Source organism: Vulpes vulpes, chromosome 3, assembly GCF_048418805.1.
Source record: "Vulpes vulpes isolate BD-2025 chromosome 3, VulVul3, whole genome shotgun sequence".
In the NCBI taxonomy this organism is placed as follows: domain Eukaryota; kingdom Metazoa; phylum Chordata; class Mammalia; order Carnivora; family Canidae; genus Vulpes; species Vulpes vulpes.
Window position 1 is genome coordinate 60,045,964 of NC_132782.1, and position 13,284 is coordinate 60,059,247.

At 36.0% G+C, this 13,284-nt stretch overlaps 1 protein-coding gene across 14 annotated transcripts in view; it reads left to right on the plus strand.

Moving 5' to 3' along the window:
* The window catches only part of PEX5L (peroxisomal biogenesis factor 5 like), a 234,551-nt gene that overhangs the window by 113,217 nt on the left and 108,050 nt on the right, over nt 1-13,284 (plus strand). For 7 of the 14 annotated variants that reach the window (XM_026007210.2, XM_072752618.1, XM_072752616.1 and 4 more), the window contains one exon: nt 11,430-11,534. The exons of 5 other annotated variants lie outside the window; for them this stretch is intronic. In XM_026007210.2, the coding sequence (XP_025862995.1) occupies nt 11,430-11,534 (105 nt within the window). Of the gene's footprint in view, nt 1-9,060; nt 9,127-11,429; nt 11,535-13,284 lie in introns of all 14 variants that reach the window. 2 more of the 14 variants (XM_072752609.1, XM_072752605.1) reach the window with 1 other exon arrangement.

A 13,284-nucleotide genomic window follows, 5' to 3' on the forward strand; every position in this document is an offset into this window, starting at 1 on the left:
TGAACTGGTACATCACCTGCATAATAACAGAAATGTGAGTTACAGGTTTCTGGTAATTAGAAAGATGAAAACTGGCTTTATTTAAAACATTCAGGCGCTCCAGGAATCCTCAGTCCTTTAAAGTCCGCTATGGATATCATCCCAAGCTGACATCTTCATCCAGAATAGTCTAGGCTATCTCTGACAGCCAGAGACAAGCTGTAAGTTCTTTTTTTTTTTAATATTTTATTTATTTATTCATGAGAGACACAGAGAGGCAGAGGAGAAGCAGGCTCCATGCAGGGAGCCTGATGTGGGACTCGATCCTGGAACTCCAGGATCACGCCCTGGGCCAAAGGCAGGCGCTAAACTGCTGAGCCACCCAGGGATCCCAAGCTGTAAATTCTGCCCCAAAATAAACTACAGAGATATTATTAGCAAAAGCTTTTAAAAAACAAAAAACTACCTGTGATCCATGATTACTTCTTTTCAATTGTTCTATATTTATGTACATATCAATTATTTTAATTGGCATACATATTAACTAATTGGAGTTTCTAAAATGTATATAATTTAATAAGTTTTTGGTTGGGAATAAATAAGTTCCTTGGAGCATTTAGACTTTGAAATTAAAAAAAAAAAAATGCTTTCATCAGGAAATTCTTTTCAAGAAGCTCCAAACTATAATTTGAGCTCATGTGGCTAAAACCTCAATTCAGTTTGAGAAGGCACAGCTCCTGCTGGCACAGGCTGACCACTCCAGGCACATTCTTCATTTGAGTTTCTTTTAGGCAATTTTCCCTGACAAATAGGTCATGGTCCCTGACAGGACACTGCCATAGTGGCCAATTGTGGCCACCTGGGTTCAGAATTTCAAGTTTTCAATATCTAGAAGTCCTTTTGATCAGATTAGAAGTAACAAAAGGATTTGGCTGAGAAGGGTTTATAATAACCTTGTTACGTACTGAATTGTCTTTGGGTATTTCTATATAGTTTACTGAGGTATCAAAATAACACCACTTTGTGATCTTTCATAAGTACTTGTTTTAGTTACCCTCGTAGTTTACCAGGCCTTCCATAACAAGGACCACAGGCTCGGTGGTTTAAACAATACAAATTTATTTTCTCACATTTCTAGGAACTAGAAGTCTGAGATGACAGTGTTGACAGAGCTGGCTTCATCTGAAGCCTCTCTCCTTGTTTCTAGATGGCTATCTTCTGTCTATGTCTTCACATGGTCTTCCCTCTGTGTCCTAATCTCCTCTTCTTAAGAGAATACCATTCATATTAGATTAGAGTCCACCCTAATGCCTCATTTTAGCTTAATACCTCTAATAAAAACCTAAATAGAGAGATATTGAGATGGGCCTTCAGCATATGAATGGGGGGGGAGGGGTGGCAGGACACAACTCAGTCCATAACAGTTATTCATCCCAACTCTTTAGAAACTGGTTTCTTATTATCCACTGGTTGCTAGTTTCAGCTTCCCTGTTTTGCTTTCTGATCCTTGATTTCTGTGCCTTCTTAGTCATTTTTGGTTTAGGTCATCCCAACCCAGGTCTTGGCGTGGTGACTGCAGAGATTCAGACTTAATTTGCTTATGGATAAGAACTTTTATCCGTACTGTGACCGTTCTCTGCCTCTGTTGCTATTATTAAAGTCTGTTTACTCTTTACCCATCATTTTTCAGCTGTTTGCCCCTATTATGTTCTCTGTGGCTTCTAAACTCAAATTCATTACAGTGTTTTTTATATTTGCTGAAAACCAGAAACAACCCAAATGTCCATCAATAATAGTATAGGTAAATTGTGGTATATTCAGATGATGGAATGTGGCACAGTGGTGAGCATGTCATAACTACTTACTCCATGGATGAGTCACACAAACATAGTATGCATCTTTTGCCACCTACCTCATAAGGACAATTAGGCCATGGAGTTCATGAGCTCAGTAATAATAGTCCATAGTTAATTGATATTTATTGAATACTAACCATGTAATGGGCATCATGCAAGTGCTTTTATGAATACTTTTTTTTTAAGATTTTATTTATTTACTTGAGAGAAAGCAAGAGCAAGAAAGGGAGAGAAAGAGAGCACAGAGGAAGAGAGAGAAGCAGACTCCCTGCTGAGCAGAGAGCCCAATGTGGGGCTCCATCCCAGGACCCTGAGATCATGACCCGAGACAAGGGCAGACACTTAGCCGACTGAGCACCCAGATGCTCTTCTTTAACTCTCACAAATTTGTGAAGTAGTTTTTCTATCCTATTTTCAGAAAGTAAAAATGAGAGAATTCTCTATTCTTAGAGAGAATAATTTATAAAAGAGAGCTGTAGGATTAAAACTCCTATCTTCTGACTCCAGTCCTGGTATCGGTCCCCACAAGCCTACTGGTTATCCCTCCTTCTCTTCCACTGACCCTGAAGGCTGCACTGGGTCCATTAGCTGTTAATTGCCTTGACCACAGCTGGCCACACACTCACCGGAGTTCACAGCTCTGGGTTCTCTCCACATTTTTCCTAATTCTTGTCCACACAGTGAGAGAGACTCTTCATTCCCTTTCAGGGAAGGGGGAATCCTTTGGGAGGAGCCAACCCACACATTGCCTATGACTCCCGGAGGGCTGTCTAGATAAGCAGAGCTGCCACAGTCAGATCCAGAATTATAGAGTAGGAACTCCCAAAGCCTCAGCTGCCCTCTTAGAGCTGTTTCAGGGAAGTCAGGCAGATGGAGTACCTCATCTGAGACTTTCTTGGCTAGAATTGACCTAGTTTCTATAATTTACTTTTCTTAAGTTACATCAACAAAACTGGGGCATTTGGTGACTGAGGCACAAGCTGGTAAAAACACTGCACCTGCCAGAAAACGAGGAAAGCCGCAAAGACAGCTGCTAATCCTCAAGCTCCAAGGCCACCATTCCTGTTCCTAAATTAGTAATAGAATATTCTGGAAACATTAATAAAGGGGATGAATTCCAGTTCACTAGCTAATAATCTTCCCCTAGAATGAGAACAGATGCAGTATAATACTACCTTGGGACATCTGGATAAATTTGCTGTGTCAAATTCGATAATTTGGGAACGATATACTTATTATGTGCTCTTTCCATTTATTTTTGAAGTTGGTGGGAAGTTGGGGATACATCTAATCCCTGATAAGTAAGTTTCACAGAAACCATTTCATAGTTACCTATGGGAATTCTTATCCATTGTCTTTAGTTTGGAAAATTTTCCAATCTTAGAAAATGTGGGAAAGACAGGAATGATAAAGAAACCAAATTGTTGTGCATGGTTCCTCCAAAGTTTCCTTACTACCACCTTCAAAATTCTAAGATCTTGTATACTACACCAACTTGCCTACTTATATACACTTAGAAACTAGACCTCAAGACCTCACCTAATTCCTCCCAGAAAGAGGCCTGGTCTCAACTTCCCTACCCCTAAAGCACCACTGATTCAGACTAGTCTAAGCAACTCCCCATACTGGGGATGAATGGTTATCATAACACTTCACTTTCTTTTGAGTGTTGGGACATCCATTTGGGCAAGTAAGATTCAAGCCACCGGATACTTGTATTTGGGGAGACATTTTCCAAAAAGAAAATAATAACAAAGTAATCTTTAGAACTTTGTGTTTCTAGTTGTTTTCCTTCTTTTTAAAAATAACCCCAGAAAAGTACCTCGTTTTGGCAAAACATCTGACATATTTAAAAGGAACTGAAAATAGCCATTGTAACGTTTAATTAAGATTACATTTTCATTTATGTATTCCACACAATCATTAAAAGCCTCTCAAATATAAATATATTTATAAAAATATTACTTTAACAAATTTGGGATTTATCAGACAAAAAACCCACTTCATTCTACATTTACTTCATAATTATCAAATTTGTATTATTTATGTCTTCCTCAATATAAAGCTAAGCAAGTTCAAAAGAAAACAATTTTTTTAAAGCCAGACCACTGTAAGAAGCAAAGAGTTGCTTGTAGGTGCATAATAGAGAAGCTCAATATTGACATAAAATAGGTTCTAAGTAATTTAGAGCCACATCGATCAGAATAAATCTGACAGTTAACTTCACTAATTCATAACTACTTATAGATGAATGAGAACTGGGTGCGTTATCTTGACCATTTGTCAAGAAAGCTTGCTAAGCTCACAAGGTAAATAAGCCTCAGGGGCGCAGTGAGAGTGAGACGAGAGAATGTTTAACCTTCTCAACAGAGCAAACAAATGGCAAATTGTGGACAAATGGGTCTCATTAATTAAAAAGAAGTCTTATCTGTCCTTCAAAGCAAATTTTAAGCATCTTTACTTGGCAATACTTTATTAATGTTAATGAATTTTTATTTAGGTGCTTGAAACTATGTATTTAAATATGTTTAAGATTTTTTATCTTATTTAGAATTCACTTCCTGCCAACATCGACCATATTATGTGATTTCAGTATCTTAAACAATTTGAAAAAGGTATCAAATACTTGTTTTTATTAAGCAAACTTGAGTGTCCACTGCTATACCTAATCATGCAAAATGGTTCAAAAGAAATAAGCATAATCTCTGCCACTCAAGGCAGTTTCATTGATGAGACACAATCAAAAAACATTCTGTTAAATAAGGATTCTAACCAGGTCCCTGGGAGGAGCTTAATTTTCATACACAACACAGGAATTTGGAGTACCAGGCAGTTCTGTTCCTTGCTTGAGGAACAGAAATTGAGGGAAAAATGGCCAGGAATACTTTGGAACCAGCTGGTGTGTCTGGTCATTGAAGGCTGGGTTTTTTTGGTTTTGTTTTTTAATAAAAGTAGACACACAAGTTGATTCAACTTCCTCAGAAGTACTCCTAGATGGTCAGGAACACACCCTGAGGCAGGAGAGAATGAAGTGTTTAGCCTTGTTGTCTGGTGGAGAGATTAAATTTTCAGTCACATCAATTTTACATGCCAATGTTTTCTGCCTCAGGCCTAAATATTTCAGGTTTTCTGAGTGTGTTTTAAGAACTACTGAGATAAAAGCTACTGATTGGGCATCCAGTAAGATTCATAAGTACTGTTAGGGGAGACTCCCTGAATCCTAACAAAAAATAGCGAGAACAGTAGCAGTAGCAAAGGGTGGGAACAACCAGGATGGAAGTGCTGTGGGAGTGGCACAAGCAGCCACTGCCAAAAACCCAGAGATGAGAGAGAGCAGCTGCAGGAACAGGACTGCAGCCCTGGGGACGCCACACTGAATGTTGAGAACCACAACCCAGGATCAATGTAGATATTAGGTGCTGTGCGCACAGTACATAGGGCCCAAGATACTTTTAAGGACCCGTTTTAATCTCTCTTAAAAACAGAACCCCCGAAATGATTGTTATAATAACGAAAGTATAATAATAAATCCAGTCTGGATTCTCTTTACCGTTATACCAGCACAGTCACAAGATACAATTTTTAACTTTTTTATGGAGAAAGGGGACCATGAAGGCAAAAGTGCTAGGGCCTGTGAAAGTCATCGTATTCCCCTGCACCAACCACTCAGGCCAAAGAAAATGAATGTGCATGTGGTAGGCTGGGAATCCTGGTGGCTTTTGTGGGTAGAGGTTTAGAGTTAAAGACCGTGGAGATTGTTATCCATGACTTTCTCCCACCCATTCCCCCCATCTCCCATCCCTCCCTCATGCAGAGTCTGGAAGTTGCCAGCTAACCTGTCACACACACCAGGGGTACAACAGTTAGACGGTAGAATGAAAACTTCCTAGAGTTCCTAGGATAGATGAGTGGAGAAGAGTTCACCTGTAATCAAGGAAAAACAAGGCTGGGGAAGAAAAACAGAATAGTGAGGAAGAAGAATATGGAGGTTCAATTGGAAGCCCTCTTTTTAAATGCGCTGCGTCATTATTTTTAAAAAAGAGAGGCAGTTTCTTCACCGCAACTTGACTTTCCTTGGTAAGGAATCAGAAATCACATTATTTCTACCTACAAACAGATCCCTGAACCAGTAGTGAATTCATCATGATTTGTGAAATTCCACATATGAATCTCTAGTTAAGAAGAGAGAATTCTGTCCATGCTTCCTAAATTGTATCTAAATCAGTACTTCCTTCTGTATGATTAGAATCAAGGACTAGGCCAGTATGCCCAGATTTAGTTCTCTTTGTACCACTTTTAACATTTACAGAACATTCTGTTGGAGGAGGGGAATAAGGATGAGTTGACTGTAACTGTGATGGAATCAGCATGATCCTCTATGCTGGAAGAAAGCTATAGGAACGCACAAAATGAGAAAGGACACAACATGGTAGGCAGGCATCCCCAGAGTTCAGAGGACACTGGGAAGCATTTCTCTGACATTCTCCCATGTTGGGAGTTTGAAGACAGCATGACACTTACCATGACATTTACCTTTCCAAGTAAAAGAAGGTTGTCCTGGCTCTGCACATGCGAGACGAGACAGCCATCAGAAATTAGCCTTTTTGTGGCCAGTTTCCTGCAGGTGCATATAAGTCCAGAGTCCAGAATTTATGGGATTTTTCAGCTATGTGCAAAACTGAATATATTTCATTTCAAACAATATTGCTAAAATAATATCAGTGGCAGGTATTTGCTCGCATATATGTATAGAGAGGAAATATATATAGTACATTCATACTTGTAAAGTTGATGGTAGTTTGCCTATTCTTAAGACATTCATCCTTAAAAACTGTTTAATCTCCAATATTATAAATATGAAACATTGGGAAAATGCATGAAAATGTCAGGGTTGTTATTTTTATTTTTTATGCCTGTTTTTTCTCAATTTTTGGCAACAGCATGTTTTAATTTTTATAATTAGTGCTAGGGCTTGTGAAAGTCAAAAGGAAGTCTATTTTTTAAATTCATATGTTAAATAATTTGGGGTTAGCAGAAATGTGTAGTATTGCAGACTTTTACTTTTCCCCTAATTTGCTATTTTTCCATTTCTTCTTTTGAACATCTCTAATGAAAATACTCTGGATTATTGTCAATAGATTAAGAATAATAAAAAATGATTTTTAAATTGCAATCTCCATAGTAGTAGTAATAAAATTTGTAACTAGAAAATTACTTATGAATGGGCCATGTAACTGTGGAATTTCATGCACCCGAAATTAATCTCAGGAAAAATCCTAGTAAAGATGTCATTTTTTTTTTAAGTTTTATTATTTATCCATGAGAGACACAGAGAGAGGCAGAGATACAGGCAGGGGGAGAAGCAGGCTCCATGCAGGGAGCCCGATGTGGGACTTGATCCCAGGACCCCAAGGATCACGACCTGAGCCAAAGGCAGACCCTCAACCACTGACCCACCCAGGCGTCCCATAAAGATGTCATTTAATAGCAGAGTTAACATTTAATAAGAATTAGAGTGATGCTATGGCTTACAAACCTAATAAGACCTACAGAATAATAAGACGTGTATATACACAAAATCTGTAGGTTAGTGTTCCATGAGGATAAAAGAGACAAAAACATTTTGGTTGCAATATGCTCATGAGTGAAATTATGGTTGGTCAATTCTTCTTGACCATTGCACACTGAAGAAAATACCTGTCAAAAATGTTTACTTAGATCCAAACTCTGTGATTATACTGAGAAGTGGCTGCTTCTCAAAACTCAAGTGATGTAAACAACCTGCATTTATGGCCAGCAGTGAGAGGGCTATGGGAGAAGAGAAGCAGACTGGCTGGCAGGCTGCTCGGCCACATACTAGCTTCGAAGCCTTGGCTAAATCACACCATCTCTGAGCCTCACTATCTATCTAGCAAAGATCTTTCGTATCCCACAGAGCTTTCATGCGATCGTATAAATAAAAATAGATAAAACACCTAGCTGAGCGCCTAGCACATGCAGTGTCTCCAAGTAATTTAGTCCCCCTCCCTATGAGACCGGCCTGCAGCCAATACCTCCTCATCCAAAGACAGCTGGTAGCTTCACAGCCTGCGTATCCAGCCTGAGAAGATCCTGTGACTTCAGTTCTTTGTCCTCTGTTGTTTATATACTATATTAACAGAAAGAAGTGAGCCAACGCTGGGCTTCCTTAATAAATGTTAATGTCACTAGCTATACTATCTGCATTTCATTCATTTATGCCTGGTCTTGTAATAGAAGTTAATAAAAAAGATTATTCTCAAGAACTATTATTTGTTAGAACGACTATCATTTTATGTATTTCACTGGTGAGGAAACAAAATGATAAAAGAAACAAAGAAATATTGAAGAATTTCCTACAGCAAATCACCACGAAAAAGAGAAATTTCTCCATATGGTGATGTTTTCGAAACAAGTCAAAACCCTCTGAAGAAATTCAGTAAGGAAGTGGGAAAAGGTGATTTTGAAGTATTATTTGAAAAGAAATAGGCTGAAATAAATTACTGGAGGGTGTCCCAATGTGATAATCAACTTGTAAGATTTCTCTGTTCTTTTCTGTTGTTGCTAAGAATTACATAGAAGCATACAGGCTTAATGTAATCTAAATCCACTTATATGCTTGAGCGTGTATTTCATTATTGCTGTCTCCATGTTATTTTAGATAAAAGATTAATACTGAGTTTTCAGCATGGTTATATTTAGAAAATTGAGTTTGAAGTCTGGATAATTATGCATATAGAGTTGTTACAATGCTTTAAGCCACTGACTTAAAAAAAAAAAAAAAAACTTGTATAGGTGTGTTACTGTCATCCCTGCAGAGCTGCTGATAAGCAAAGTTGTACAGTTCCGTGAATTGCCAAATCAATTATCAGCCAGATTCTGAATTCTAGAAGTGTTAGCCCCAAGATAAATGGACAAGTCAGAAATAACACAGCTTGATTTTAAAATACCAGGTGGAGGTGGCAATATGGCCAAAGGGAAATCTTGCTTTGATATATGAATGTATTCACTTGATTTGGCAGTGGTATTAGACACTCTATCTGGAACCATGGAGATGTCGTTGTGGCAGACCTTCCCATTCTGTTCTCGGACTGTAGCACACTTGTAAAAACAGTGAGGCTCGTGGGGTAATAACTCAAAAGCCAAAAGGCTATAAGGAAAAAAAGTTGCTAGCAGGCACTAACATGGGTGTCATGACTCTTTTCAGGTAGTAGGTGTAACCTTGAAGAAAAAGTGGCACTGTCTTCAAAAAAGTGACCTGACCCTGGCTTTGGTGGGTTTTTCTGCAAGAAATAAAAAGCACCGCATGTGTTTATTATACATCCTTTCTAGCTGACCACTGCTTTGTTCTAGAGTTCAGCATGAAAGGACTAATTTTTTGTTTTGTTTTGTTTTTTGTTTTAGTGAAATGGCATGTCCGTTGCTAATTCTAGCTATAATAGTTGCACATGTGAAAAATATCTATATGTAGTTTATGATTGGTAGCATTTCAAATAAATGGTATATTGAAATATTGACCTGAAATTTTTTGAGATGCTTATCAATTGACATTTTTTTCTTAGCCCAAGAACAGATTCTGAATTATTATTATTATTATTTTAAAATTATACCTTGTAACATTAGATTTGTTCTTTTAAATATATTAGGAATTTAAATATAAGCATGCCACTTTATTTATTGCTATATTAGTAGAACTTCTTGGAGCATGGAAAGAATTCTTCACAAATGATTTTGCTCTTTTAAAAAAATAAGCTGCAAAGATATTTGTTAAACTCTATTTAGTCTGTAAATGAGTGTAGCTTTTAAGACTATATCACTTTATAGTATGTAATGTTTCATCCAAATAATTTTTATATTTTGAAAAAATGTTAAATAGTTTAATAGTGCCACAATACATATTTTCCCAGAATTCAGAATTGTACACATCTCTGTTTTAGGAAGTTCAAATTGCTTCATAAAGAAAAAACCTGGGATTGTTATGCACCCCAATTTGTTATGCAGTAAATCATCGTTTCTTATTTATTTTTCCAGAAGTCAGTTATTTTAAGAATTGTGGCCATATGTACTTTTCAGAATACATATGGAAATTACTGTGTTATATGGACTAAATAATATCTCAGTAGTTGATATTCCATCGTGAGATGACACATTATCGTTCAGTAATGCTAGTTCTGTTAAGTCAAAACAAACCAAAGAAACCTTCAGATTGTAAAGAACTTCACACATTTTAAAATTTAGTTAACTACAGAGAAAGTGTTTCTTTGTTTTCATTAATAAAAGCTGACACTCATTACATTTTAGAAAGGTAATGCCTGAGAAAATAGTTTTGCTTCCTAGAGGAAACCTACCTTCTAAATACTTAAAGCCCTGTGCAAGCGCAAGATCATAATGTAACTCCATCCTTTTTTGCTGCATGGAAACCATCAAGATTTATCAACCTCTGGAGTTAATATTGTCCCTAGCACTTAATTCCCCTCTAAATAACAAACCCCCATATGTCCATTTTTGTATCTTTGCCTATGACATCACTATATGCTTCATTTGTATCTTAAGTAGATTTACAATACAGATACTCATGTGTGATCTTAGTATAAATTATTTTTTCTAGGGAGGCTTTGCCCAGAGACCTGAGAAAATGGACGTTTTTGTTTTTAAAATGTTTAAAGATTATTTAATTTTTACATAGTATAAGATATTTCTAATTGGGTTGAGAAGGTGATATTTTGTTTTGTTTTTTCCATTATGCCTATCTACTCACAAAAACTTAATAATCTGCTAAACTAAAAAGACAGAAAGCCAGCATACCCCTTCACAGTACAAAATTATGCTTGTCTGAGACAAAAAATGTGGAGATATATATTCAGTGCTTCAATTATTAATCATCCTTTATTTACATCTAAATTTATGAAATTCTCCAATTAAAAGACATTTCTAAAATTATATTAAAATTCTTTGGTCTCAAAAACATTGAGAGTTGAAATTTTTTTTCACCAAGATCATACCATCTCCACAAAATACACAAGCTGGGTGAATTTCTGTGATGTTAGGCCACTGAAGAATTTTTAGAGATTTTATGACACTTTTACTGTTTTTATGCCCATTCCACTCAAAAATGACAGGCTCCAGGGACTACCCAGCAAAATCCCTCAGTGCAAGTCAGACACTGATCCTGATCCCTATCTCAGACTCCTCACTATCATTCAAAATACTTAAGGATATTATAGGAACAATTAGTAAATGAATAGGCAGGCAATCCCTACTGTTTTCAAATCGATACTATAAAAATTATGTTCATGTCATGTAAATTGCCTTAAAATATATGATACATATAAAATACTATGTTAAAATTAAATATAGCATGTCAGCTGTAAAGGTGAAAAAGTAGCTAACTAAAACTTCACAAATAATCTTTTTTCAGATTTTGTGTGTTTTCTCCTCAGCCAAAAGCCTCAAGATTCACTTGCAGCAGCCTACCTCTTCATTTATGTTGGATTGCTCTTTAAACATTAGAATATCTTGTAATAATAAATTAAAGATTTCTCCTGACACAAGTCATTGTTGATTTCACTGTTATAGGGAAAAGGCTCTAGGGCGGCAGATAAGGCTGTTGCCATGGTGATGAAGGAGATACCGAGGGAGGAGTCTGCTGAAGAAAAGCCCCTCCTTACTATGACATCACAGGTGGGCAGACCCATAGGGTTCCTGTAGGAAGCTGACATATGTTAATATATCAGACATTGTGATTTTTAACTAGAAAAAAAAACATTAACTTGAACCAATTTTTAAAAAACACAGTTTCAATGAAACAATTATACAATATAAAATGAAAACCAAAATTGCTAAAAAAGTTAATTCCATCATTTAGTTATTTGTGGATATTACTTTTCATTACTGAACTTTAGTTTTTTTTAAAAAAATGTATATGCAAGTAAACCATGTTACTTCTTTATAAAGGAAACTTGTTAACAACTTTGGGAAAGAATTAACAATCAAGCTAATGGTACATTTGAACAATAACAACCAAAAAAAAAAAAAATCAAATTCCTGTGAATAATACAAGTTCTATTGAATACATATGTCAGTTTACCAGTAGAATATCTAAATTTTCTTAAATGTTAAATATATTTATGTTGTGACTATATGCATACTACATATATGTCTATACATATTTATGTGGATAACTAATTTACAGGAATGAGCCAGAAGTCCCTGTCCCCATGCAGAAAATGGCATCTGTGACCCTTCTTATACTTAGTGACCTTGACAACAAAAATATCATCTCTATTATAAGCGCATGAGAGCCATTTTCAGCATTTATTATAACAAGTATAGAAAAAAGTTTGCATTTGTATGCAAAGACACGCTGAGACTGTGAATCCTGTATGTCCTCAGGGACTTTTGAAACACCCTGTAAAATCCACATAAATATGTATAATATCCTCATCACCACTCTGTGGAACTATCAGTTTTAAATTCTTAAATGAAAAATTTTTTACTTGCATTTATCTTACAATTTAGATTAAATTGTTATCTTAAACATTTCTTTTTCTCTGTAATGCAATAGTAAATGCAGTGATTCAGTTCCAATTATATGAACATGCCTAGAATTAGAAACATGTCCATTTACAGTCCTCATGAAAGACATTTATATCAAAAGCTAAATTATGGCAACTTATTTTTAGAACATCATCAGATCACATCCCCAGCTGCTGCCAACATGTGTGGTTTTATTTTACTCTAAACACTATGTTGTAAGTAATGAAAATCATAACAACATACAACAATCAAAATTGAATAATAAAAAAGTTATCAAAGATTCCTAGGACTTTGGGATAAATTTTATATTGTGAGTTTTTTATCCATGAAAAAAGAGATGCTTCTTCCCAATTACACATAGTAGTAGTTAGAAAGAAATTTGCTTTATATTTATCAAGGTCTCTATTCTTTGCTTAATTTACAGAGTAAAACATATGCAGTTTTACACTGATCTCCTGCCCTTTGTAGAATCCATGTCCAAAATAGCTCACAGTTCCTCAGGTAAATACTATGGAAAGTGAGAACTAGTTGGAAGTTCTTGGCTAATGACAGCCATATTCATCAGGAGATAACACCTATCCAGATTTGCAATTGGCACAGTGGTGCTATAACATATCATTCAGAATATCAAAGTCAGAACAGCCTCCAGGACCCAAAATTCTTTTCCATAAACCATGCAGTGCTATATGCTTTCCAGTAATCCCTTTCAAAGGTCCAAAATTTCCATCATTCTAAGCTTGAATTTAAAATTTAATGCAAAATAATATTTTTTATTTTTAATTTAGAAAAGAAATTGTGATTATTACCATTTTTTCATATTCAGAACATTTGTGTGTAGCAAGCTCCTTTAACCCCTGTCTAATGTTGCATTAACTGTTTTTGAGATACTAGTTAC